This window comes from Carettochelys insculpta, chromosome 22 (genome assembly GCF_033958435.1).
Source record: "Carettochelys insculpta isolate YL-2023 chromosome 22, ASM3395843v1, whole genome shotgun sequence".
Taxonomy (NCBI): domain Eukaryota; kingdom Metazoa; phylum Chordata; order Testudines; family Carettochelyidae; genus Carettochelys; species Carettochelys insculpta.
The window spans coordinates 20,943,273-20,971,171 of record NC_134158.1 but is presented as its reverse complement, the minus strand read 5'-3'; the positions used below and the strand labels follow the sequence as shown (position 1 = coordinate 20,971,171).

The 27,899-nt window shown below is 55.7% G+C and overlaps 1 protein-coding gene across 3 annotated transcripts; it reads right to left on the bottom strand.

Moving 5' to 3' along the window:
• Positions 1 to 45: 45 nt before the first annotated feature.
• Positions 46 to 27,899, bottom strand: LOC142024545 (transmembrane protein 87A-like). 3 transcript variants are annotated; one of them, XM_075016635.1, is made up of 20 exons: positions 27,761 to 27,899; positions 23,918 to 23,984; positions 21,457 to 21,545; positions 19,455 to 19,574; positions 19,115 to 19,171; positions 16,605 to 16,826; positions 15,954 to 16,059; positions 15,276 to 15,340; positions 14,267 to 14,450; positions 13,087 to 13,186; positions 12,532 to 12,625; positions 11,996 to 12,067; positions 10,336 to 10,444; positions 9,849 to 9,907; positions 9,120 to 9,223; positions 7,430 to 7,506; positions 5,816 to 5,877; positions 4,453 to 4,505; positions 3,218 to 3,248; positions 46 to 2,225 (listed from the first exon to the last, which is right to left on the bottom strand). In XM_075016635.1, exons 1-20 carry the CDS (start codon positions 27,893 to 27,895, stop codon positions 2,184 to 2,186), a joined length of 1,848 nt encoding a protein of 615 aa, XP_074872736.1. In that variant the 5' UTR covers positions 27,896 to 27,899; the 3' UTR covers positions 46 to 2,183. The 3 variants fall into 3 exon arrangements, with proteins under 3 accessions (XP_074872736.1, XP_074872737.1, XP_074872738.1); XM_075016636.1 differs by lacking the exon at positions 11,996 to 12,067 and adding an exon at positions 11,205 to 11,273; XM_075016637.1 differs by lacking the exon at positions 46 to 2,225 and having other exon boundaries at positions 3,218 to 3,313.

Below are 27,899 nucleotides of genomic sequence, written 5' to 3'. Positions count from 1 at the left end.
GTGCAAGGCAGAAACGTCGCTGTGGAAATTCAAAGCACACGAGGATGGTTTCAAAGTGTGATTTCTTTTTATCAACAGTGGATGCAACACAAATACCGTCCCCTCCCCCAGAGCAAACACAAACACCACATCCCCCCGAAATCCAGCCCCAGCAGACAGCGCGGGGGGGTGGGATTTTTCCCATGAGAGCCTGCAAAGCATTCCAGACTTTAAAATGAAATGTCAAGGGCTGGCAGGACCTGGGGAGAATGAAAAATCTCCCTGGGGCTCCTGTAATCAATGTCAACACCAAGTGGAGGAGAGGGCACTGCTGCAAGGGGGCTGGAGGCACGTGGGGCAGGGGAAGGGGCACGGGACTGGCAGCCCTTCAGAGTAGGTCAAATGCATGGGGGAATGCAGAGCTTATTACGTTTCAATGGGGGCGGGTTATGAGGCTGTAGGGAGAGGTCATGCCAGGCAAATGGAGGTGGTGGTAAGGGAGAGGACATGCGGGGCTAATGGCGTGGGGGAGAGGTTAAGGCAGAAGATGCATCAGTGTCAATTTCTGATCCCTCCCACAGGAGCCCAGCCCCCCAGAGTGGGGAGGGTCCAGGCTTCACTTGGGGGAAGCCAGATTGGGACAGGTGCAGGGAGGATGGGGAAGCAGCACTTGCAAGAGGGAACTGTGGGGTGGAGAGAGGGGGTGGTTGCTCAGCTGAGTCCAGCCAGCAGCCCCTGGCTTGCTGCCCCCCATGCTGCAGGGGCACAGGGAGGAGGCGGGCTGGGCTGGGCTCTAGGGCTGAGCCCTGCTGGTACCCCGACTGTCCTGTTGGCTCAGGCCTGAGGAGAGGGGAGGGAAAAAGGCCCCAGATCAGAGAGAGCTGGTCACGGCCCCCTCCCACTGGCAGAGCACAAAGCAACAGGCTGCCCCGTCAGCAGGATGGTGCTGCTCTGCAGGGTGAGCGAGGCTGGCAGCTCCCCAGCACCATGGTCCCTGATGTGCTTCCTCTTCCCAGTGCGGGTCCCAGCTGGGCTTGGCCTGGAGCAACCCCAGGCATGTCTTCGCCCTGGCGACAGGCACCGACTGCAGGTTGGGGGTCTCCTTTCTGGCCACAGTGTAGCAGTGGATCCTGGCTGGGTCTCTGCAGAGAAGGGGCCCTGGGCTCCTGGGCAAGCAAGTCCTGGCTCTCCGTCCACCCCACTGGGTACCCAGCTGGGAGAGAAAACCTGAGCGGCTCCTGCAGGAGGAGTCGAAGAGCCTTGGGGAAGATGCTCTGTGCTGGGCACTGCCATGGCAGCAGCTGGCACGCTCGGGCACCTGGCCACCGTGCAGCCCCCTGGAGAATCCCCCGTCTAGAGCCACCGTTGCATGGTGGTGTCGCCTCCCCCGTGACCGGTGGCACATGCACACAGCACGTGGGCTCCTCAGGCTCCGTACGCAAGGCAGCGTTCATCCTGACAGCGAAGGGTCTGGTCGCTCCAACCGATGCCAGCACCACCCATGCGGATGCAGGAGAGGGACTGGGACATCCAGCCGCTGCCACAGGACGCAGTTAGGCAGGGGGTGAGCCAGGTCTGCAGCCCTAGAAATCGCATCCCTGCCCCCGTCAAAGCCACCCTCCACCCATCACCACTGCCACCGGCACCCACCGTCCCTTACACACAGCTCCATGGAAAAAGGGGCTCCACCCTACCGAGAGCTACCTCCCTTGCCTCCCCAGGCGGCCAGGAGCAGCCACGCGCAGGGCCTTTCGACCCCGCCTTGACCAACAGGCCCTCTGGCACAAACCCTGTTACAGGCAGGCCCAGCACACCTCCGGCTGACAGTCCCACGCTGCTCCCAGCCGGTCCCCTTAGAAAACCGTTTGCCCGTGTCCAGGCAACGCCGCTCCCCGTGGGTCAGAGCAACAGTCTAATGTGGTTTCCCGCCTAAGCCAGTTCAGGTAAGAAGCCAATCCTGGGCGAGGGGCGTTCTGGTCGTCTTCACCAGCCGGGGCTGCCCTCCCTGCTTCGGGGGCTGGAGGCCGGGGCAGTTCTTCAGTCCATTAAAGCCCGAGTATTAGAAACTTAAAGGTAATAAAATAATCTTTTAACCATATACAAATATATATATTAAAAGAAAAACCACCAGCCACTCTCCTTCCCCGATGGGCCGCGGAGGGAAGCCAGGCGTGTCCCGCAGTGCGACTGGGTGCATTCCCACCTCACTCCATCTTGGACATCTCAAACTTCGTGGTCACTATTTCCTGGAGCCGGAGGTGAAAAAAAGAGCCTGTGTTAGATACCCCAGGGAGGCGAATGGTCTCCTAAGCCTAGGGCGACTCCTTGCTGCTGGCAAGCAGAATGCTGGCTCCCAGAATAATCGGCCACTTCTGGGGCGGGGCGTGGCGGGGGGATGAACAGGAACCACTTGCAGCACTGGCCTGTGGGAGGAGCCACATAATGCACAGGGCAAGGAGCCAAGGAAAATCGTGCGCCCAAGTTAATCGGGAAGTTGGGGGGGATGGACAGCGGCACGACAGCGTCACTCAAGCTGGAGCTGGGTGAACACTGGGCTGCGAAAGCGCCAATGGGATCTACGGTGCTCACGAGTGGTTGGGGCCACTGACAGCACAGCCCCCCCAGTGCCACAAGGGGGGCATGATTCAGGAGGGGAAGTGCCTCCTCCTAGTGTGGGCAGTGCCCTAAGAGGAGAGGCCCCACCCGGCTCCCTGCAGCACAGCACAGCACAGAGAGTGCACCCCGCCCCCGGCCCATCCACAGCAAGCAGCCTCCACAGAACCCCGGCCCAGCTCCCTGCGACACAGCGCCCCCTAGCGCCGCACTGCCAGGGGAGCGCCCCCTACTGAGCACTTCACACAGCACCCCCTAGCGCCGCACTGCCAGGGGAGCGCCCCCTACTGAGCACTTCACACAGCACCCCCTAGCGCCGCACTGCCAGGGGAGCGCCCCCTACTGAGCACTTCACCCCGCTCCCTGCAGCACAGCGCCCCCTACTGAGCCTCCCGCCAGCCCCCCTAGCACTGCATTGACATGGGGAGAACACCCCCGACTGGGGTCCCTGCAGCACAGCGCCCCCTGGGGTTGCACTGGCTCCGAGGGGAGGACCTTGAGGCCTGGCCTCCTCTATCCCCAGGCGCTCTTTGGAGCGGACGAGAGCCCAGGATGGTACCCCGATGCCCCCTGCGGGTTCAGGGCCCAGAATCTCTGGGGCTGTAGGTGGCGGATGCAGGGTTACCTCGTCGGAGTCCAGCAACGGGGGGAGCACGCTGCAACGGGGAGGAGAGGAAGGAGACGTCAGTCTGGAGGACGCGTGGGTTGACGAAAGTGGGTCCTTTGAGGGGCAGGGGAAGCAGCACACAAAAGGACCCTGAGACACTCAGCACGTGAGGGGTGACCCAGTGGAGCGCGTGAGGTGGCCCGTGTTTCTACTGTCCTGCGGTAACCCGAGGTGGGAGCCTCAGTTTCCCTAGCAACAGCATCAGTGCATGGCGGAGAGGGGCGTTTCGGTGTGAGGACTTCTCACACCCAGGCAACGGCCCTCTATTGCTGGTGGTTACCTAGGCCACCAGGTGACAGCTTTCTTCCCTAGCAATCAGGACCAAGGCGGGAGAAGGGGCCTGGCTGGTTGGAATTGGAACGGGACAGCTGGCAGGTGGTCAGTCTCCTCTGGCTGGAGAGGGAGGAAGTGGGGGGGCCAAGGCACTCGGGGACCCCTCTGCCCCTGAGGGATTGTACTGACGGCTTCCGGTTGCTGTGCTGACAAGCCTGTTCTCGGCTGTGCCCCTGTCACCTTGTAACCCGCCTGCTCTCCCTGCTGAGTGAGTCACCTCTGACTGCGATGTGGGGGCAGGGCCTGGTGACCCCATCCCACTCTGTGACACGAGGGTCCCAAGCAAGGGGGCGAAAGGGGTCTGTCCCCTGACCCAGTCCGAGAGGAAATTCACTCAGGAGGCTGGAGCCAAACATCCCAGATCCCACCGCACAGACCGCGAGACGTGACTGCGGGGGGTTTTGGGGGGTTATTTCTCATTCAGGCTTCTGCACCTCCTGCTCCACCTGCCCCAGTCTCACGACAGGGCGATGGGGTCTGCGCTGACTCCTGAGCAGAGGTGTCCCAGAATAAGCCACCCACCTCGCCCTCTGCAGCACAGCGCGCCCCAGTGTTACACCAGGGGCAGTACTACCTCGGAGGTGAACGCCCTCTGACAGGACCTTTCCCAGCCAGCTCTGGGCATCGCGCTGGTCCAGCTCAAATGCTTAGCAGGGGCACTAACCGGCCAGCAGCCCAGCATGGCTGTACCAGGAGGGCAAGCAAAGGCCCCACATACGTACAGACCACCCTCCTCGCCCCGAACGCCCCAGGCCGCCTCTTTCAGGGGGCAGCTCCCAAGGGACGCATGGTAAGAGCTCACGTCGCCCCGGCCGACGGAGCGAAGGGCCCAGCGGGCTCAGGGATCGCGTTCAACCTACACATCAGCCATAGACGATGGGATGTTCTCCTCCACCCACTTCAAATCTTCATCCTGCATGGAAACACGGACGGGGGAGACACTAGTTATCGCTGGAGGTGTAATCCACACGCTGTCCCATGCAGACACACCTCGGCACTTACACAGCAAAGATTGAGTCTCCCCTGCAGCCTTAGCTGAGAGCCAGCTGGCTGTTAGCTCAAACTGTAGCGTGCTTGAAACATGGAGATAAACCCATCTCATAGAATGGAAGGAACCTTGAGAGGTCAAGTCCAATCCCCTGCACTCCCGGCAGGATTTATGGACTTCCCTGACAGATTTTTGTATTATTATTCTAGACCCTGGAAAAGCCTTGTCCAGGACGGAGCTCACAAACCTGGGTTTACAAGGCCAAATGCCCTAACTAACCAGCTATCACTCCCCCCCTAAAAGATCACATCTCATGGAGCTGGAAGGGACCTGCAGAGGTCACTGAGTCCCATCTCCTTCAGGACCAAGCACCATCCCCAACAGAACTTTTTTTTTTCTTAAACGTAATCTGCTCCAGACCCTCCAAATGCTCTCTCAAGGACTGAGCTCACAATGCTGGGTTTACAAGGTCAATGCTCTAACCACTGAGCTATCCCTCCCCTCTTAGCTCCTGCAATAGGCTCTCAAGATCCCTGGCTTGGATCCACCTGTGGGCCGTTACAGTAATACCTCCCCATGGTTTGCAATGCCACAAAGACCCCACTGACTGGGAGGGCACAGCATTCCCTGGCCCCACTGAGTGGTAAGCGCCACCACCCAGCGGCACAGCGTCCCACCCCCTAGCCCCACACGGAGGCTTCCAGCCCAGCTCAGAAGGGAGAACACACCCCACCCCACCCCACCAGTAAGTCTCCAAAGGCGATGTCTGCAGTGCCTTGTCTCCCATCTGCACACTAACCAGCTCTGCCCCTGCCTAGCTTTGCTGCTCCAAAAGGAGCTTGGCGGAGATGCCACCGATGCAGACAAGCGCCAGCCCACGTTCCCTGTAAGCAGCGTGGCTGCTCGGGAGCGATTCGAACGCAGCCCAGCTGAGAAGTGCAGCGCCCACAGCTGGGCGGTTTCTTTATACGGGTGGGGCACAGTCACGTTTCTCAGAGCATCTACAAACGTGCTCCTGCTGCACACAGACGGCAAAGATCCCCCCGCGGATGCGAGAGACTAGTGGGACCATTGGTGCCGATCACCCCTCTGCTGCCATGGCCTGGGCTGTTCGGGGCCAAAAGGGCTCCCAGTCAGGCCCAGGGCAGCACTGACTCAGAGTGCCCCCCCCCGCACAGTGCTGGAGGCACCTATGGGGAACCCCAAGGGAGACCGAGGCCAACCCCATTCCTTACCACTCTGCTGCCTTTGAGGATCCCGTTGGCTTCATTTTTCGCACCCCTCATCTTCATCCCTTCTGCAAAAGACACCCGCCCCCCGGCAAACCAGCCAGTCAGTGGGGGAGCAACTAGGATAAACCCTGCGCACCCCCCAGCTCCAGCTACCCAGAACGTTCTTGTTTCTTTCACGCTGGCAGAGTCCTTTGGGACCCCCCGCTGCCGCCCCTCCCCGGCTGATGGAGTACAAAGGAGCCACCGACAGCAGACGTTTGGGCTGGCAGCCGCCCGCTGCCCATGGAGTGGGGCTCTAATCTCACCGCATTGCTGCGCCGCATTCTCGCGCTCTTTAACCGCAGGGATTTGGACAAACGACTTAGCCTCACAGCCCCTCCCCTGCGTTCTGCCTATGACAGAAGAGGGGTCCTGCCACGCCCAGTCACCAGCACATCAGCAGCAAATCTGGCAGCAGTGCTGGGAGTCCAACCCTGCACCTGGATCATTATGTAGCTGTGTAAGTTACAGGCAAGTCAAGCTCATGCTTCAGGGAGCAGGGGTCAGGGGTCAGGAAGGCCTTCCCTTACCCTTTGCTGCACACTGCACCCGAAGCAGAGCTGAACTGGCCAGGTGAATTATGGGGTGGATGGGACTATTGACTACTGTGTCCAGTACAGAAAGGATGTGGATGTGCTGGGGCAGGTTCAGTGGAGGGCAACGAAAATGATCAAGGGGCTGGAGCACATGACCTGTGAGGCGGGGCTGAGGGATTCGGGCTTGTTTAGTTTGCAGAAGAGAAGACCGAGGGGTGATAATAGCAGCCTTCAACTTCCTGATGGGGGGCTCTAAAGAGGATGGAGAGAGGCTGTTCTCAGTGTGACAGATGGCAGAACAAGGAGCAATGGTCTGAAGTTACAGAGGGGGAGGTGTAGGTTGGATATTAGGAAAAACCATTTCCCCAGGAGGGTGGTGAAGCACTGGGATGTTACCGATAGAGGTGGTGGAATCTCCATCCCTAGCGGTTTTTAAGTCCCAGCTTGACAAGGTCCTGGCTGGGATGACTTAGCTGGGGTCGATCCTGCTTGAAGCTGGGGGCTGGACTAGATGACCTCCTGAGGTCCCTTCCAGCCCTAGGATTCTATGATACTGCTGCGAGGTGGTCAATAGTCCAAGTCACTCCATAAGGCTCCTGGAAGTGGGATGCACTTAGTTCCTATGGCTAGAATCACTTTTAGGCCCTGTCCCTGACTTGCCCTGCCTTTGCCAGCCCTAGCAATTTAAAGGGACGGTGCACCAGAGAACAGCCACTTGCCTAGCATCACTCAGGGGATGGGGTGGTGGGGGAAGGCAGGCAAGGGCACAAGCCAGGGCACTGAGACAGCAGGGTGAGAGCACGGGCGTTGGGTGGCGCCTCCTTTTGGGGAAACTAGTCCAGACTTTGCCCTTTTCACTGGAGGCCCAAGACCCCCTGCTACCCACAACAGCCAGAACCCCACTCTGGCCAGAGCCTTTTACACCCGCTGCTCACGGGAGAGAGCAAAGGGAGTCACCGAGTTCTTCCTAGTTTACCCCAAGCAATGGACACAGGAGCCCCCGGCTGGGCCGAGGGAAGAGAACCTGTTAGATCAAACTTACCAAAAGCCTCGTTCACCATATGCTCTTCTTCATCCTCTTCCTCACTCCCTTCATCCACCAGCGGCACAAACGCGTATCTGCGGAGACAGCAAGATGGAGTCAGAAATACAGACTCCCAGGCGAGGAGACCCTCGGCGCTCATTCAGTGTGGCCACCTGCGTATCCAGCCTGGGCAGATTTTTTTTTTTTTTAAATCATTTCAGAGGATATCAGGGTATTTTTAAGCACCTGATCTTCAGAAGAACCTCAAAGTTATGAAGACCAGCGTTACAAACTGGTCAGGCAGCCGCACGCATCTCCGCATGCTGGAAGTGTGTAGCCGGGCAGTGACAGAGACAAAAATTAAAAAAGCAAATGCAGAACAGTACTGCATTAAATGCAAACTAGAGGCTGAGTCTCCCTAATCCAGAACTCTCTCAGCTGGCAAAATCTGTAGTCCAGCATGATTTCAGTGAGCTGGATGACCACTTCTCATGGGTGTGGCCAAGTTTCCCACAATACCATAAATTTGTTTCCAGCCACCAGTCCCGGCTCTGTGTTCTGTGCTGTTAGTTGGCTGTAATTTACCCCTCAATATCTTCTAGGAGCCCAGTAAGCAATGGAAGTGTTGGTAATGCTGCTAGACCATACTGACCTCCTGTGGTCAAGCAAATTCTTTTGTCTGGCATTGGTCAGGTCCCAAGGATGCTAGAAAAGAGCGGTTCAACCTGCACTAAAAATGTAAAGGGAAAGCAGCATTTTCCCTCAGCAAAGTACAGTTTCAAAGCGGTGTTAAGTTAACATTCAGCTGTTAACTTTTACAAGAACAATGCTAACTAATGTTTGGTTCAGAGTTACTAACAGTAACAACCAACCTCCATCCTCGAGATGTTCGTAACTGAGGTTCTGCTGCATTTAAATAGTCAGTTGTGAAAAATTATGGGTTTTAAGCATTTTTTTTAAATTTTCAGTTGTGGGAGATAAGAACATAAGAACGGCCGTACTGGGTCAGACCAAAGGTCCATCCAGCCCAGTATCCCGTCTGCCGACAGTGGCCAATGATGGGACGGGAATAATTATTTAACGACCGAGGCCAAGAGTCAGTAAGTCGCATTTCTTACAACTGTTGTAACACAAGCACACATCAAAACAGACGAGATAAATTGTTTGAAATCGAATGCTAACAGGTTAGCAGGCAGCAGTCTGACTTTGCCAATCTGGTAAGATTTGTGTTATCCTCAATGGAAGTGTTTTTTTTGGACTGGCTTGTGTATTTGTGGCGAAATCAACTTTACTGACATTTGCCAAACAAAATTGTAGCCGTACGTGGTTGTGCGTAACGCAGGCTGCAGTACTTCCCCAAAATAACTCATCTTTGAACAAGAGCAGATGGGTTAGCGACCCATGTCAGCGGCAGGGATGCGGGGGGATGCAGCCAGCAAAGGGGCAGCTCTTTCTAAGAGGTGTGGTATTAGCTTTGCCATTAGATCTGGACTGGTTGTACAGAAGGTACAGTGAGTGTGTATCTGGGGACCAACACAGAGGCCCCTTAGCACCAGGCTGGGGCACTGGGGTCAGCAATAGGTTAACAGAGATCTGACCCTTCTCCCCTCACAGTTCCCTCCCTTCCTAGCTGAAGCTGTGGCCGACAACGATGTCAAGCCCTGGTCTCAAAGCCCCTCTCTGCCCAGGCGCCCCGGGGTCCAGGTACCTTTGGTTGTTGGCTGATGGCCTCCACAGGAACATGATCACCAGGAGGATGATGGAGAAGAGGAACCGCCAGAAGGCGTCGTCGATCCACAGCTCCCGCCAGTCCTGGGAAGGGACAAAGGGGCAGCAGAAATGAGCTGGGGCGGGAGGGGAGGGGGGAGAGAAGAAAGATGTGGAGCAGCCCCCTCCTCCCCAGGTCATCCTAGAGTGCCACTCAGACTCCCATCTGAGGCAGGACAGTTATGGTGCAATGGGGAAACTGAGGCAAGGGGCCACACAGGCCTGGCCCAAGGGCACCAGGTGAATCAGTGGCAAAGCCTGGAATAGAATCCAGGACTCCTACCTCCCAGCCTACCCCCCCCACCCCGCAACCACTAGGCACCTCACCCACCCCAACCCCTTAGCTAGGAACATAGCCTCAGCGTGCCAGCTCCCAGCCCCACGTTGGGCTCAGCTTCTCTCAGCAGTAGCTCCTGCAGACTCCGGCTAGCGGCATCACAGGGGGTTGCAGCCAGCAGCCACCGGGGCTGGGTGGTTAGACCCAGCAGTGCAGCTCTGCAGCCCTCTACGGCCTCCACTGCCAGCCCAGGCCTGGTTCTGCCCCAAGGGATGCGAGCCTCTGCAGGCAGTGTGCTTGTTCACCCAGTTACCGTGCTGCCCACAAGCTACCAACTGCACCCACAAGCCATTCTGAGGCCTGAGCGCCTGCTGCCAACCCCCAGCTACTCACCGACTGGCACTTGGAGAGCCGGAAGGTCTTGGTGGTCCAGATGATGAAGACGACAGATGCTGGGGAGGAGACGGGCTGTTACCAGGGCAACGGCTGCCAAGCTCGTCCCCTGCCACTTGGCTCAGTTTTTCCATTGCTTCGGCTGGCAGCTGGGAGTGGGGCGTTTAGAGATGGCTTGGGGTACAGACCCCATCCCCCGCATTCTCTACCATCAAGGGGGGGGGCAGAACCCCCCACCCCAGGACACCCTCCCTGTAAGCACTGGGAGAAACAGCACTAGCTACTTTAACCCCTCATAGTCCCCACCTCTGGGGAGGGCACAAGTGCCAACCACACCCACACCCCCAGGCACAGTCTGCCTGGGGAGAACGGCCACCCAAGAAACAGAGAAGGGATCCTGGCCTCCCCACAGCCCCAGCCTGCAGGCCGCTGCTGGCCTGGGAGGGAGGCCCAGCTCTCAGAGAGCACCCCCATGCCCCAGGCTCACCGATCACAGCGAAGATGAGGGTATTGATGAAGTGGCGGTACAAGGAAAGCTTCACTGTATTGCGCCGCAGCTTGAGCAGCTTCATGGTCTGCACCAGGCTGATGAGGACGTGTGGCCCGTTAAGGAAAGAAAACTGGGTACCTGGAGGGGGCCGGGGGGCGGATTGCCAGGGAAGTGCGGCTGAGCCTCCTCAAATTCGCTACAGCCCTCCCCCCGGCCCTTTCCGTGCCACGTCCCACAAACCAGCAAGGACTGCTGCAAAGGATTCTGGGACACGGGGGTCAGGTGGGTGGACGTGTCAGCAGATAAGGAGGGAGAGAGAACTGCCAGCACCAAGCACTTGGTAGCACACAGGTATGACCTCCCCGGCTCCTGAGGGGCGGGAAGTGGTTAACAAGCAGCCTCTGCCTGCCTGCGAGAGGGGGTGAGCATTATGTCCTCTACTTTAGAGACAGGGAAACCAAGGCACAGGGAGGGTCTGCCGGTGATATTACACAGCAAACCTTAGGAATACAACCCAGGAGTTCCGACTGCCAGCCCCTCCACACCACCCACCAGAGCTGGGGGAAGAAACCAGGAGTCCTCCTCCCGCCATCACGTTCCAGTCCCCTTCTGGAGATGGGCACAGAACCCAGGAGTCCAGTCGCCCCGCCCCTACCCTGCCGCTCTAACCACTAGACACCACTCCCCTTCCAGGCTGAGCCCCCGCCGTCCCACGAGCCCTAAATCGGACGCCGGCTGGAGCAGCAGCAGCCCCCGAGCCCGGTGGAGCTGGAGACCCAGCAAGAGGAGGCTCCGAGCAGGCTGGAGGATGGGGGATAGAGAGGGAGGGAGCCGCACTCAGACAGACCAGCAGAGGCACAGGATATCCACCAGCACAGGGCAGAGTCAAGCATAGCCAAAGGGATGGCAGCCAGCAGCACCAGGTCATCCTGCGCCTGGAGAGGGGGAGAAGAGAAGCAGAGAGAAAGGTGAGCGGGTGGGGAGGAGTGTGGAGGGGACACGGCCGAGGAGCGGGCGCAGGGGGGGCAGCACAGACGGCTACAGCCCAGCCCACGTTTGCAGGGCTGCAGGGGAGCCGGGTGGGGTTAGTTCGGGGGAATGAGCAAGACCATCTCCAACTGTCAGAGCGGGGACAGGAGTCCCCCAGCTGCAGGGCCAAAGAGAACACTAGCCCCACCGCCAGCGATCACTGTTAGCCCCGCCCCTCCTCTCCCCCAGGAACCCCCAGGCAAACCAACTCTTGCTAGGCCCCGCCTCCTGGGACACTCCCACCCCAGCTAGCCCCACCCATTCCTGCCACAGGGAACCTCCAGGGTAAACCTCCCCCTACTAGGCCCCGCCTCCTGGGACTCTCCCACTCCAGCTAGCCCCGCCTCCTGAGGTCAATCCTCAACTAGCCCCACCCTCCGTCCCACAGGAATCCCCACGCACTCCTGCCCCAGCCAGCCCCACCTCCTGGGGCAATTCTCAACCAGTCTTGCCCACTACCCCCCAGTGTGACACCCCCTCCCCCCAGGCTGTCCCCAACATGGCCAGCCCCACTCCAGGCACCCAGTGGCCAGGACCACTAGCTCAGGCTGAGCTGGGTCCCGCCTCTGCCTGCTAAGCGTCGGCTGGGTGCTGGGGGAGGACGACGCTGGCATAGGGTAAAGGATATCCACCAGACGATGCAGGAATCGACAAAGGCCAGCACAATGTCGCACACTAGGGTGGCCATGTCACCCTGCTCCTGGGGAGAGGGGAGGGAAGAGCTGAGCGACCATGGGGCAGGGCCAGCCAACGCCAAGCTCCCTGTAGGCCCGACCCGTCTCCCAGCCAGTCCCCAAACCACCACCACAAGCTCCAGGCAACCCCGCCTCTAAGCCTTGCCCCGCCCCAGCCTCTCCTTCCTGCAGAGCATGACGGTGTCTTTCCCTGTAGGCCCACCAGCCAGCCCCACCCCGCCGCTCTACACCCCCAGGGTTGGGGTGAACCCGTCTGGGAGCTGGCGCCTATCCTGCACCTGCCAGGAGAGAGCCCTGTCCCCAGCTGGCCTCCTGCCCCTCCACTGCAGCCCCCCTTGCACCTGCTGTCCCCCAAACAGCTGTTCATTTGCACCCTCTCCCACCCACCGCAGGGCAGCCAGTGGGGCTCCAACTCAGCGCCCCCTTGGCAGTCACTGGTTCCACCCCCCCAATCCCACCCCCCACTTACCGATTTCACCCGCAGGACGCCCTCGATGATGGAGAAGACCAGGTACATCAGCCCCACGCCCACCACCCGGTTCAGCAGGGCGCCCAGGCGCGGTCTGCCAAGAAGCACACACAGCAGGGGTCAGGGTCCCCCATGGTGTCGGGGGAAAGGAAGGGCCTCTTCCATGACAGGAGATACCCCTCCATCCTCCCCCAGTTTTCAGGCAGCCCCCAAATGCCTGTCCTCCCCGGATATGATCTGACCCACCTCTACCCATAAGCCCTTTGGGGCAGGGACCAGGACCCCTCCCCCACCCCAGGCACACTCCAGCCACCCATACCTTTCCTGTGGGTCAGGGAGAGGAGGCTGAGTGCTCAGACCTCAGGGCGCACGCTCATTAGCAAGGGCCAGGAAGGACTTTCACCACCTGTTTCTATAAGTAGCTTTATCTAGGGGTCATCCACCAGGGCTCCCGGGCTAATCTGCCACGCCCCAGCCCTCTCTCTCTTCCACAGGTACCACCCCCTTACCCACTCCCCAGCCTCATCCCTGGCTTGGGCCACCCCAGGGACTCACTTGACAATGCCGTATCCCAGGCTGGCGATGATCACCAGCACTCGAGCCAGCATGCGCTTCACGGCGCACAACACTTCCGCAAAGATCATGGCCCCTTGGACTGGACAGGTGGGAAAAAAGCAGCCAAGCATTACCCTGGGGCTCCCCAGGAACATCGTCCCGCTCATGCCCCTCTGGCCAGCCCTGGCCACCTGAGCCCCCTTCCTGCCTGCCAGTTTCGCTGCTGAAAACTGGGAGGAATGGGGATCACCTAAGAAGGATTGGAAACCAGTGCCAGGTGCCATTTCTGACCTGCTACTTTGGGCCCATGCCGCACCTAGCGGGAGCCAGATAGAAACAGACCTAGGGCCCTCCTTGTTCCTTCGGAGGAGCAGGGATAGGGCAAAGCCTGGCTCTAGCCCATGAGCTGCGGCCAGCACAACCCTCGCGGATCACGCAGCACCCTGGCTCGTGCGATGACAAGGCGAGGAAGGGGGCGCTTGGTTCCCGTCGGGAACAGATCTCGGGGAGGCAGGAGACAGTGTTGGGAGCAGCTCTGCGGCCAGATGAGGCGGCTTCGGAGGCGTGAGCCCAGGCAGTCGGGAAATGCAGAAGGGAGAGTGGAGACAAGGAGCGGGAGAAGCGGCAGCTAAAGGGGTTTCCCAGTAAACGATGCCCAGTGGGACAAAGGCCCCAGGTAGGGCGCAGTGCAACGATTAGACAGCAGCGGCGTTCTTCTGTCTGTCTCTGCACAAACCAAGGGGGGAGCCACTGGGATTTGGGGCAACAAGGCGGCCAGGGATCAGCCCCAAGACCCCTACTGAGATCCGGCCCCCAGCTCCCTGCAGCACAGTGCCCCCTAGTGGCACTCCGAGGCCAGCACAGTGGGAGAGAGCAGAGCGCCCCCCACAGAGCCCCCACCCTGCTCCACAGCACACCGCCCTCTACTGAGATTCCCCCCACCCCAGCCCCTGCAGCACAGCGCCCCCTAGTGCCACACTGGGGCCGGCACTGACTGCCAGGGGCCAGTGCCCCCTACTGAGCCCCCACCCTTCTGCCAGCAGCACAGAGCCCCCTAATGCCAAGCTGGGGTCAGGGGTAAGAGGGACGGGCGCCCCTTCCATGTCGCGCCCCTTCCGTGTCACCCCCCCCCCCAACCCCCTGGGAGGCGAAGCCGCTGAGCGGGAGCCTGGGCACTCACCGGACACGCCCTGGTTCTGGATGCTCTGGAACTCGGCGTAGAAGACGGCCTTCTCCAGCATGCCCAGCAGGATGACGCCCCCGACCCAGAACTGGATGCGCAAAATGTCCCGCCAGTAGCAGGCCAGCAGCACCAGCCACAGCACCCCGTAGAGCACGTACACCACGCACATGGCCATGTAGAACTGTGGGAGGGAGGGCAACTGACGGGTCTGGTTGCAGAGCCCTGCCCCAGTGGAGGGGGGAGCCTGGCCCCCTGCGCTTTCCCCTGGACATGGAGGGGATGGGGCTCCCAGCACTGCCGTGGGGCCTGCAATGGCTGCTGGGGAGAGCGCCTCTATTGAGAGAGCGCCCCCCACCCGGCATCGTGATGGGCTCACAGGGGAAGCACAGACCACACAAGACAAGCTCCCCTCCTGGGCCTCCCAGGCCCTGCAGGGCAGGATCCCCTAGTGCCATAATGGGGTCTGGGGGTCAGTCCTGAGTCAGGCGAGAGAGCGCCCCCTACCGAGTCCACACAACCCCCTCCAGTCCCATGACGGCGCACTGATGGGAGAGCGCCCCATTGTCCAGCACCACGCTGGGCTCAGACCGGGCCCTAAGATGCGACCCTTCCCGTAGCAGTGGGCTAATCCCAGAGGTCTCCCATCCTGGTTCCAATCTGGCCAAACCCTGCTTAGCTTGCGAAGCCAGCCACTGTCCCTGCTCGTGGTGCTACAGGAGCGTGCCCTCCAGGGGACCCAGCGTCGACAGGCAGAGCTAGGCAGCTGCCTGCACAGCTGGAGGGGGAAGCTCAGCATGCTTCAGCTTTCTAGACACCCCAAAAAGCTCCAGCAGGGGGAGCAGCCAAAGGGGCTGCCCAGCTCCGCTTTACACCCCGGCACTCAAGGGGCAGAGGGATGTTAGCAGAGCCATGGAGACCCCCAGACTGTGCTCCCCAAACCGCGCCAGCTCTGGGGGTCAGGTCCCTCCCCAGTGCCTTAGCCCCGTGCCAGGAGTCGCTCACGCACCACCATGAGAGGCCACTCGGAGGCCGAGATGTACTGGTAGAGAGGGTGCTTCATCTGGAGGTCAACTGGGGAGAGAGAGAGACGCAGAGCTGGGCACTGGGCAGCAGCTGTAGGCAAGGAGCCCACCCACCACAGCAGCTGTTCTCCCGGCCTGTTCAGCGTCCCTCTCCCCACCTGTTCTGCCCCGTTCCTTCTGCAGGGATCTGCCCCATTCCCCCCAACCCCTCCCCCTGCTCCCCCTCACTTTCCCTGCAAACTCTCATCCCTCCCCTCCCCTCGCCCCCCTGTTCTCCCTCTTCCCCCCACGACCCTGGGAAAACCGCCCCTCCAACCACGCTCCTGGAGCCAGCCCCCACCCCTACACCCGTCGCCCTCAAGGATAGCTCCCCACCACCTGCTCACACCACTAGGGCATCCACCAAACCCTCCCCTACCATCCCTCCATGATCCCTCCTCCATGCCCCCTCCCAACCCCAGAGAGGGAGACACCTTGGAAGGGGAGGAAGCAGAGCGGCTAGCCCATCACCCTGCCCCCCACGAGCCCCAGGACAGTCACCCCTCCCCCGCACAGCTCTGCTCTTCAAGGACCACCGAACTTTCCTGCTCCCCAGGGATTGGAACCCAGGCCGGGGGAGCGGAAGGGCACGGCCACAGCAAATGAACTTTGGCTGTGCCTACTTTCCAGCACCCAGTTCGGCACCATTTTCTGGTTCACGCTCCGGCCCTCGATCTTCAGGATGAACACGTAAGGCCCATCTTCCCAGGCCTTGGCTATGGCATAGAGCTGCAAAGAGACAAACCCGCGTGAGGCACAGGAGGCTGTCCCTCTGCCCTTCCACCTCCCGATCACTTAACCAGTAGCGCAGCAGACTCGGCCAGGGGTTTTCCCTCCCTGGGACGGGACACCTGTTTATCCCCAGCAACAGCAAGGTGGGGAAGGGCACCTAGGGGGCGGGCTGAGCCCTGCAGAGGGAGGAACCCTAGTTGCAGCCTGGGGAGAAAATCCAAGCTGTGGACTATTCGTTGTTGGTTTCTATGAGGGAGACAAAACCCAAGGCTGTGGGGCAAGGGACGGACAAACCTGGGATTAGATGCACAACTTTGGCTCAGCCAGACATGCCTGAGGCTGGTTCTACCCAGCAGTGGGGAGCAGAGCACACTGAGGAAATCTAGTTGGACAGGATTTGCCAGGCTGCAGGGCAGGGGCAGAGAAGGACACCAGGATCCATCCAATCCTACAAGCACAAGCAGCTCCCTGAAAGCAACTCTACCCACGACAAGCAATCCAGCCGGCTCCCCTGGGACCCACTAGAGCGCACAGTCACCAACCTCCGACTTGTCCTGCCTCCCTGCTTTTAATTTCTTGGGCCCGCCCGTCTTTCCCGGGCTCAGCTTCTCTTTCCGGGTCTCACTCAGCTTCCCCGCCACGTCTGGATTTTTGCCAGCTGCATCCACCACTTCAGTAACAGGCAACTTCTTTTCCCCTGCTGCCTCCTGGGCAGCACTCTCAGGCAGCACGCCCACACTGTCACGCCGCTCAGCCCTCGACAGCTGCCGCAGAGCAGAAATTGGGAGTCAAAAATGTGCGTCAAGAGAGGATTTTAGAAGACTCCACAGGTTTAAAAAAAAAACGGGGGCGCTGGGGGCGGGAGTAGGGATTTACAATATTCCTCTCCTGGCAGCTTTCTGACGGACAAAAGTCACCATAAGCAGTTCTATTCTGCTGCAGGCATTTCTTCTGGATTAGAAGTCCAAGCCCTCTCTAATTCAATTTTTGATTTTGGGCAACTCCCAGGACAACAGGAGACTGGCTGGGTTAGAGCATGTGACTGGGAAAGAAAGCAGACTTATTCCAACAGTTTCAAGTTTTGTTCCGCATTTAAACTCAGACCAATCAAACAACTGGGAGAGCGATTCTTTCTCAAAGATGCCATTAATTGCTAGAAAAGCTCCCTGTCCAGATCACTCAGTTTTCCTATAAGATATCCAGAATAGTTAAGGCGTAACTGTTATGTTTACAGTAAACTCACCAAAAATTATTATGTATCATAAGACACACGTCAAGCCCCTTCGTCCCTCAGAGAAGGGAAACAATAAAAGGCCCCAAATGGACTGCTTGGAAAACAGCTGGGTGTCATGTGAAAAATAAACATTTAAAGAAAATAACTCATCCCACATCAAGGCAAAAAGACAAAATTTCAAAGGTGTTGCAAAATGTGCTGGGAAAAATGGTTTGAGTAAATTAAAAGGTTTTGTTGCAGGAAGTTCAAAATGTTTAGAGATGACGCCCCCCCCCCCTTTTTTTTTTTTTTTCGGAAACACCCCCCCCCGCACAAAATAAAGTACAAGAAGTCTTGTGGCACCTTATAGACCAACAGATATTTTGGAGCATAAGCTTTCACAGACAAAGACCCGATTCATCAGATGAGACTCAGGACTGACGCCCCAGGGTTCATTATGGCTCTGACTAAGTGGGCCTTTGCCCATGAAAGCTTATGCTCCAAAATATCTGTTAGTCTATAACGTGCCACAGGGCTTCTTGTTCTTGAAGATACAGACTAACACAGCGACCTCTCGGACAAAATAAAGCGCATTTCTAAATTAAAAAAGTTTTGATTGTTCACTTTGAAGCATGAAAATTTCAAAAATGCAATATCCTTATTTATTTTCCTTCCTGAGAGGAAACCTTAGAACGCAACCTCATTTTGCAAAGGATTTCAATCAAAATGGCATTTTCCAACAGCTAACGGTTTTGGTGGAACTTTTTCCTCAATGGATTCTAGGTTCATATCCCAAGTGGCTTTGTTTACTAGGGATGTTAAAACAGTTAATCAGTTAACTATTTGACTGTAGGCACGCCACCAGGCCCATTATGGGGTTCTGCTGCAGGCATGGGATCCTGCCACCTGGTCTGCCCACCCCTTCTGTGGCTGGGGCTACCCCAGCCCAGCATGGCTGTCCCTCACCAGAGTTCACCAGCGAGGGCTGAGTCACCGATTAGCATCCCCTTAAGCCTCATGTTTACCGGTTGGTTACATGGTTAACTGGTAAGCATCCTTATTTCTCACTTGACTGGACACTTGAGAGTAAAATCAGAACGTCCCCTCTCGCCAGTGTCCAGGATTTGTTTCATAAAGCAGCTTCGTGCAACTGAAAGGCATGGACCGAATGGACGGGTAGCCATTGCAGTTAAAGCAAAGGAACTTTTTCCCTGCATCATGTAACAGAAGTGCACGCAGACTCTTGGGGAAAAGACATTGGATTGATACTCAGCGGGACCAGCCAAGGCTCTTCCCTCGATTGTGCCTCTGGGAACCCAATCGTGCGTTGAGACACTGGAATCTGCCCTGACTCAGAGAGGAAAGGACCCTCTAGTGCAGCCCGCAGCACTGACTGTGAGGCAGGAACACTCCCTCCTCCTTAGCCATCCGGCTTTCTGCAACCCAGCACCCCCTAGCACTGCTCTGGCATCACTATGCAATAAGGACTGAAACCCCAGTTCCCCAGGCACTGCAAGCTGCCCATCCAAGCCCCAGCCTCATTTCGCTTCAGAGACCTGTCAGGATCCCAGCAGCACAGAGCCAGTCACAGATCCGCTCAAACCCAGAGCCAGCAGAGCTCAGCAAGCCCCTGAAGTAGGCTCAGAGAATCAAGCCACAAGACAGGATCAGAGCTTTTACCCCAAGGATCAGGGAAGGCAGGGGACATCCCATGTCAGAGGGCCAGGGCCTGTGCTCCCTTGAGCTCCAGGGGGATGCAGCGGGACTCTTTGAGCCACGACTGGCTAGAAGCCAGAGCTGGGAGGGCCAGAGGGCAGCCGGACACTTGCGGTTACCTACCTGCAAGTCCTTGGGCTGTTCCAGCCGGGTGGGAAGATCGAATGCCACCACGTTCAGCTAAGGGAAACCACAGAGGAGAGTCACCAGGAGCAAGTCACCAGAACCCCCAGCTCCCTGCCAATGGCCAAAGAGCCCCCTACTCCCCTCCTGTTCCAAGCAGCTGAATTAAAATCCTCCCCCCGGCCCACACCATCAGTCCACCCTACGTATCCGCCCCGACCCCACCCAAACTCTCCCAGCTCCCCAGCTTGTCCCCCATAGGATTGCCGAGCTATCAGAGCCACCCTCTTTCCTAACAGCTCCACTCCCTGCCCAGCCTTCATCCCCAGAAGGACCTCACCTCGAGGGGGACCTGGTGGCTGCAATTGAAGGGTTTGTACGTGCGCAGGATGTACTGGCCAGAGCTCTTTGCCTCCATCTCCACCTTGTAATTTGCCAGGTAACCCTCCGCTCTCTTCTCCTGCAGGGACGGGGAGAGACTAGGATCGAGGCTCAGAGATCTTCCCGACCAGGGGACATCCGTCAGCCCACCGACCTGCTTGGTACGTGCCCGCCCATCTACCACCCCCTCCTGATGCGACTCTGGGAGAGCCATGACCTTGTGCATCAATGAGAGTCCTGGAGGGAGGAGTCCTCTTGCCAACAGACGTAGGAGGAAAGAAAGCAGCACCCCCTCCCTTCATTCAGGCTCCTCACCTCCCCGCAAGGCTTAGTCCACCTGGGAAAACTACTATCAACTAACTAAAAGCTGGGAGTTACCATATTAGTTGAACTAGATCAATAGGAAAAGCCACAGTGGGTCGGATCAAAGGTCCATCAAGCTCAGTACCCTGCCATCCCACACTGGACAATGCCAGGTGTCTGCGAGGGAACAAACAGAACAGGGAACCATCAAACGATCCATCCTGTCGCCCATTCCCAGCTTCTGACAGACGCTAGGGGCACCATCTTTGCCCAGCCTGGCTAACAGCCATCGATGGACCTATCGCCCATGAATTTATCTAGCTCTTTTTTGAGTCCTGTTACAGCCTTGGCCTTCACAATGGCCTCTGACAAGGAGTTCAACAGGCTGACTGTGTAATTGCGTGCAGAAGTACTTCCTTTTGTTTGTTTTAAAACCGCTGCCTATTAGTTCTTTTGGTGACTCCTAGGTTTTATGATAGGAGAAGGAATAAACAGCACTTCCTTATTTACTTTCTCTACAGCTGTCATGCTTTTATAGACTCCTATCATATTCTTCTTTGGTCATCTTTTCTCCCTGAGCTGAAAAGTCACAGTCTTATTAATCTCTCCTCACCCAGAAGCCATTCCACTCCCCTAATCATTTTTGTTGACTTCTGAAACTTTTACAATTTCAATACATCTTTTTTGGGATGGGGCAACCACATCTGCTCACAATTTCAAACCATGGACGTACCATGGGTTTAAGCACAGGTAACACGATATTTTCTGTTTCTTATTTGTGATGCCATGCCCCCATGATTTTATGGAAATGTCTTTTAAATACAAATATGCAAAACATGGCACGTAACCTGTTGTTGAAAAGCCTGTAATACGCTGAGTGTGCATATTCTGTGTACATGTATTATCCTCTTATGTGAAGTCAGAAATACAAAGCGTAAACCTGCTCATTAATCTAGGTCTTCTAGATCAGTGTTTCTTAAACTTTTTGAGACCGCAGGACACCAAATAATATTTTTCATGCAGAACACCTATGAAAATTTTCTTAAAAAAAAAAGTCTAAAAGAAAAAAAGGACTAAAAAAACCCCTATCCCTCTCCTTGGACACAAAAGGAGTTTTAACAACTATTTGTACTGGGGCATCTTCCATCCCATGACTCCAAAGTAATTTGCACAGATTAAAGATGCCTCCCAAATCCAGCTCCCACCGTTCCCTTGATCAGTAACATCCCCATTTCACAGAGGGAAAAACTGAGGCACAGAGAGGGAAAGAACTTGCCCAAAAGCTCAGCAAGTCAGCAGTAGAAATGGACGCCATGAATCCTGACCCCACTTCACACACTGAGCTTCCATAGAGTCAGGAATAATCTTGGCTCTCAACTCTAATCACTAGAGAATGTCGCCCTTCTAGAGCCAGGAAGGGAACCCAGGAGTCCTGGCTCCCAGCATCCTGCTCTAACCGCTGAACCATGCTCTCTTTGCAAAACTCACGGTCAAATGCTTCTAAGGTCAGAGCTCTCTCACCGACCAATTTGTTTTGAATCCCTCCTCCATCCAGTCGTCCCCACTTCCTCCGTCTTTCCCAGGCCTCACCTTCTCCCTGCATCACCCAGCCCTCTCCAGAATCAGAGCCCTGGCCACAAGGATGCAGAGATGCTTACATCTATGTAGACTTCGTTGTGACATCGGGAGCTCCGCAGGTACCACGTCACGTTCAGGGTCAGCCCCGGGGAGCACTCCTGTGGTAACACTGCAAAGCACAGGCACCCTTAGCAGCCAGCCGCAGGGTCCCTCTGGCCCCACCAAGGGAGCCAGAGTCAAGACCGACGGGGCAACACAAGCCATTTGCCTCCGCAGCAGGAAAAGCTGAGACAGCGTCAACACTGGCAGAAGTAGGAAGACCAAATAGGGACCCTTTCTCCCACTGCCAGAGCATGTCGTGGCCTGACCGGGGGCAGGAGAGGAGACTAGGCAGGGGTACAGGATGCTAAACTCAGGTTTTTTTTTTTCAAACTGAAAAGCCAGATTGGCACCATGGGAGAGGATAATATAAACCCCAGCACGTGCTGTGTGTAGATCTCAAATTACTTTGCAAAGAGGGTGGGGAAGGCAACATCACAGCCCCCATTTTACAGACGGGGAAACTGAGGCAGGGACGAGCCTGGACCCGGTCACCCAGCTGGCCAGCGGCCGAGCCAGGAACAGAAGCTAGCTCTCCAAAGTCTCATTCCAGACTTCTATCCGTGCTGCACCTCTTTTGGGCAGAGCTCGATTTGCTGAAGTCCCATCAGCAAATGCCAAATCTTTAGGACTCCGCAGGCCCAGGGATCTTGTTCAGTTTGATGGCCAATTCACGACTGGTCAGCTTTCTTTTGGGTTTCTCTCACTTCCTCACCAGAGTACAGCCACCAAGCAAAACTGAGCTGTGTTTGACTGCCCAGGAATGTCCACCCCCCACCACGTTGCTGTTACAGCGCCACTTCAATGAGCACATCCCTACCTTGAAAGGTTGCCAGCTCTGGACCTGCAGCGCTTAAAGCTTCAGCTACTGGATTTATGTCATGAGGTGACACTCAAGACAAGATAGAAAACCTCCCCCCCGCCAACGAGTCTAATACTAGAAACCAAAATGTGAGACGTGTTTCTATTATTTTGAAATCTCACTACTTGCCAGCCCATCGTGTGATACCGGGGGAGCGGACTGACAGCTTTTGAAGCCCTGATTTCAGCAACACAGCACAAGGGGCTCACAGTAAAACCCCGTGCAAATACATTGTACGGGCAGCTGCAAAAATGGGCTACAGACATCCATACTCATCTGCCAAGGTCCAGATATAAAATTTGCATCTGCACCCGTATTTTCAAAAACAAACCATGGATACAAAGCAGATGTGGATTTGCAGGGCTCCACTCACTGCAGGTTGGGCCTCTCTAATCTGGGACCGGACTGATGCTGGACGAGAGAATTTGCCAGACCACGGAAGGTTGTCAACATTGTCTAGCGGCATTACCAACACTTCCACTGCTCCCTGGGCTCTTAGGAGACATTTTGGGGTAAATTACAGCTCAACAACAGCACTGAAAACTGAGAGCCAGGACTGGTGGCTATTAACAAACTTGATGGTACCGCCAAAAACTTGGCCGCACCAATGATAAGTGGTTGTCTAGCTAACTAAAAGCACGCCGGATTACAGATGTCACTGGATGAGAGCATTCCAGATTTGAAAGGTTCAACTGGCAGCTTCAAGAGAACTGATTCCATGAACAAAGCAAAGTTCCCCTGCTAAATCAGGGTCTATGCTTCGTATTCTTTTGCAATCAATGGTGCTTTAAGTTTTTTTAAAAAAAATGCACTTTATGATGCTTTGGAGTATTTTCCCTGACTCCCTAGAACAGGCTGATGTATCTGTATTTTGGGCATTTTCACCAAGGAACACACAACTGTCAATGCTGATTTTCACTGAACACTGGGTTTGTTTTAAACATATTCTCTCTCTCTCTCTGGAGTGCTAAGTGTGTAGTGCAGCAGCTGCTGAAATGACAATAACAAAGCAGTGTTCTGATAGGATCTGAAGGACTTTTTAAAATAACATGGTATTTTTAGATGCCGCAGCTCAGTGGGTTACATGTCACATAGTTCTTTCCATTCTACAGTTCTACCGACTTAGTGTTTCCCTACCAGGAAAACTGATCAAACCTTTCAAATCTGGGTACTTAAAACTGAGCTCCTTAGGTTCCTTATTTAGGCTCCTAATCAGAGGATGATCATGCAAAGATTGAAGCATATTCTTATCACAGTTTGCTGGAAGATCTCCTTTGAAACAGCTTCCCGTTGGAAAACAACAATGTTTTTCAAGCAACTACGTCAGCTGAACTAAAGCTTCGTGCAAAATGTTGGAAAAATATTTAGAAAACGGCCAAACGCCCCCAGAAGCTGCCTGGAATCTGAAAATGCTGTTCCTGTGTGGCTTTAGGAGACCAGCCTTAGACATCCCAGTCGCCCCGTTTTGGGCCAAACGTTTTGTGCGGTTTAGCTGATGGATTTTGCGGGGCTCAGTTTTAATATGCCGAACATCCCGCTCCCATCCTAAGCAGTGTTTCAACACTTCTGAAGCTACTTACCCTGGAGAGAGATCAAGGAGCCATTGAACATTGTTTTTGAGAACACAAACAGGTTCTTGGTGGAGTTCTGAAAAAGGCAGAAGGGGAGGGATGATTATTTCAGTCACAAGCAGCGTTCCCTGTAAGATGAGCTCCACAGGAGAGAATTAAATTAGCAGAGTGCCCACAGCTAGGACTTTTGTTTCTTCTAGGGGTGCATATATGCACATGCTTTGGTGCACATTAACATGTACTCCGCACATGGACAGAAGAGATTTAAGGGAACACTGACCACATGATAAGAAAACCCACAGGTTCTGTCCCCTGTGTAAACTGATGCAAGGACTCCAGAAATGTGCATGGGAGAAACAGCCAAAATAAAGCCACTCGGAGCAAACTGCTTTGCAAATAGGCTAAAGTGGAGAAAGTTTTGCACCGCTGCTTCTGAGGCAAGGCTGAAGGGTTAAGAAACAGCAGCATTTCCTCTTCGCCACCGCCCAAACTAATTCTCAGGAGAGCCCGTGAGACAGACCTGTGAAGGAGGTAGCATGATCCGGTGCTTAGAGCACTGGTAGGGTAGTCAGTGAGGCTGCATGCTATTCCCAGCTCTCCCACCTCAGTTTTCCTTCCCATTTGTCAGGTCTCTTTGGATTTAACTCTCGTGCTAGGGGTTTGCAAAGCACCTAGCATTAACTGGCACCTCTAATAAAAGAAACACAGTACTAGTGGCTTCTAAGCACAACAGCAGGGAGGCGACCAGAGGGCTTAAAAGACTGAGATTGAGAGTTCAAATGTGGTGGTGCTGCTAGTGAGTAGGGGCGGGGCAGGCGAGGAAAACATGGAGGATGGTAGGAGATGGCACAGAGGGACGGGGAGGGTTAATGAACACACTGAGCTCAAACAAAGCATGTGATGCTGCAGGCCCTATAATTCAGAGAGCCAGTGACCCACACCAACCAAATTCCTGGCTCCCTCCTGCAGGCAGTTGCTGCAGTGCTGGTGGAAGGTTCCTTGAGGGGGGAAGTTGATTACCTGGCTTCTCAAGCTGGTGCAGTTTTTAACAGCACAAACGTGGTCGTGCAAGGGGAAGCGGACTGTGGAAAACTAGTCAAAACTGAGCACACTCAGCCGCTCTGAGTGGAGCAGCTCAAAGGACTTTATGCATTAAAATTGAGTCTCTACAACCCCAGGCAGGGAAGCAAGATGCTGCATTATGCCCAGACACAGCAGGAGAGCCATCATGAAAACCCAGGAGTTCTGACTCCCGGTTCCTCTGCCGGAACAGTGATGCCCTCACGCCGATCCCCATATCCCAGCCAAGCGGCTCTACCCATTCAGCCCTACTCCCAGTTCAGGACAGATCCCAGGAGTCTGGATTAACGACTCCCAGTTAGACTCCCATCCAGGGCTGGGAATAGGACATCACACCCGGCTCTCAGTACTGGCCACACACAGTCTCAGCGAGGTTCTTGTGCCTGACATTCCAACGTTATGCGCAGAGAGACACCCCCACCAACTGCACCGTTGTACATTTCAGAGGGTAGCCATGTTAGCCTGCTGCAGTCCACCAAAGCTTATGCCCCGATAAAGTCTTTAAGGTATGGGTCCTCTGGGGTGCAGTGGGCCAGGAGGCGGCAGCAGAGTGCTGTGTGGTGGGAGGGCTTGGGGTGGGGAGGTAATCCCCTGTGGCTGCTGTCACCTGCTTACATCATCCACATCCCACCCCAGACAATCCTCCCCCTCCTGTCCATAGGACAGGGGGATGGCTTCCGCAGGGGCCTCCAAAAGCCTGGATAGGACAGGCTCTGCCACTCAGTCAATTCTTCAGGACAATACCGATGTACAAACATCACTATTATTCTGAAAAATCTGCACACAAATCCACTGTGCTCTTTGTAAGATATACCTGTCAGCTCTACAGAGGAATGGCCAGTAATTCTGCCATTACAACCAGGCTGCTCCAGTGGGAAGAATGTGAGAAATATTATCAACGGGGAATACTAACACTTATTTCCCACCCTCTTCCATTCAAGGGATTCCAAGCCACTTGGGAATTAAAGGAATTAAGCATCACAATCAACTGTGGAAGGAAAGATTTCTTCCATTTCCATCTGACAGATAGAGAAACTGAGGTGACTATGCCAGCAACATAGCCCAAATTTCTCAGCCGCCCCCGGCCTTAATTGTGACACAAAAGGAAAAAAAGAGGATTCTGTATGTCATACAACCAGATTTACCCAGCGTTGCTTGGGTCTGCAACTGAGAAATTCCATTAAGCGTATTTTGTTTCTGCATCCCTACAAACTCTTTACCATTTGCTAGGTTTTAACAAAAAAGAGTTATAGTCAAATTGATTTCCAATAACATTCTTCTAGTTTGCAAATCTTTAGCATTGATTTAGCTGTGCCAACACCCAGCACCACTGCAAATTTCTCCATTTTCTCTCTCTTCTGTAAGGGTTATTGAGAAGCGACCCTATTCCAGACCAGCCTAATTTTCTGGCTCATTTGAGTTCAGTCTCTTGCAACAGTTATGTCAGTTTTGAGGACTGTAGCTGATTTGGTGAGTCCATCTCCTTTCTGTATGGTTTAATGAGACACAATCCCATTCTAGAATCATCCCATTTTCTGGACACAACCAAACCCTTATGTAGCTATACATTATAACAGGACACTGTATTCCAAATTTGGTGGTGCTAGTTCTTACTGTTGTCTCTAAAATACATAGTAGATGAGGATGGAACAATTGTTTCCTGGGTTTGTTTTATACCAGGAATCCAAGAGACATTGTGGGTTGAGGCACTAGCTTAGGATCCAGGAAATCTGTGTTTAATTCCCAATTTTGCATTGGGTTTACCTTACCAAAGTCAATTTTTGAGCCCTGGAGTCCAATGGCAATTGAAAAATCAAAACTCACCCTTTTCCCCTTCTTTTGCCTCTTGTCTACTTAGACCAAATGTCCTTCAAGCCTGAGACTGTCAAAATCTGCACTTGGCCTGATGCAACAGGGCCCTGATTTGAGCAGGGGATTCTGGACCCTACCCCAGCATAGCTCTTGTTAAATAATTGTGTCTTGTCTGACACAGGAGACATTGCAGCCAGTGGCCCACCCGCGGCATTTGACGTGGCGAGGCACGGACAGCAAGTAAGAGAGTGGAAACTTGCAAAGCAGAGTGCTAGAAACATTAGGGCATGCGAACAAACCTTTATAACCCACACATGGGGAGAAAACACCTCTCAGTTAAGAGAGTCCCATGCACACTGTCCAAAGGCCAGATCTCAGTACACATGCCCCGATCCAAGGCGTGAATCCAGGCTAAGGCAGATTCCCACGCCTGGTGGCTATGGAAGCCCTGGCGCCGCCAACGCTCACATGCCAAGCAGCAGAGGACTCCCGAAGATACAACAGTTGGGTGTTTTGATCCCCTTTCCCCAGTGGAGGCCGCAGGCAACCTGCGGAAGCCCCCACCCCCTCTTGATGGTCCCCAGGAACAGAACAGCCCTAAAGGCTCATTTTAGGGTTCATCTGTTACCAAAAAACCAAAGCAGCAGCAGGTGGGACAGGCCAAGTCCTGCACAGGACACCAGCCCTGCCCCTAGTGGGGACCTCAGGAGCCTGGACCAGAGCGCCCCCCACTTCCAGCCACCCCCTCCACGGAGGGGACCCCAGGAAACAGGGCAGCCCCGCCCCCTCCTCCCCGCCGGGTGGGGGGGGTGTCCGGGGACAGGGCAGCCCCGCCCCCCATACGGAGCTCAGCCTCCCCGCTCTCCAAGGGCCCCGCAGTAGGAGGCGGGGGAGCCCCCGGCAGGGGGCGGGCCCTCTGTCGCGACTAGCCCCGCCCCTCTCGCGACGCCGCCGACTCACGCTGTGGGCGGTCAGGCGCCAGCGGCCCGGCTCGGAGCCCGCCCCGCCGGCCGCCGCAGGCCCCAGCGCCAGGAGCAACAGCAGCGGCGGGAGAGGCCGCGTCCCCCCGCCACCCCGCCGCGCGCCCGCCGCCATCCTC

Excerpts from the sequence above, each read along its gene's own strand:
- LOC142024545 (XM_075016635.1), bottom strand. The coding sequence starts at position 27,895 with ATGGCGGCGGGCGCGCGGCGGGGTGGCGGGGGGACGCGGCCTCTCCCG. Across the intron at positions 21,546-23,917 it reads CTCCTTGATCTCTCTCCAGG|TGTTACCACAGGAGTGCTCC; the intron begins GTAAGTAGCTTC and ends TGTGCTTTGCAG. Across the intron at positions 7,507-9,119 it reads CCATCAGCCAACAACCAAAG|ATACGCGTTTGTGCCGCTGG; the intron begins GTACCTGGACCC and ends CTGTCTCCGCAG.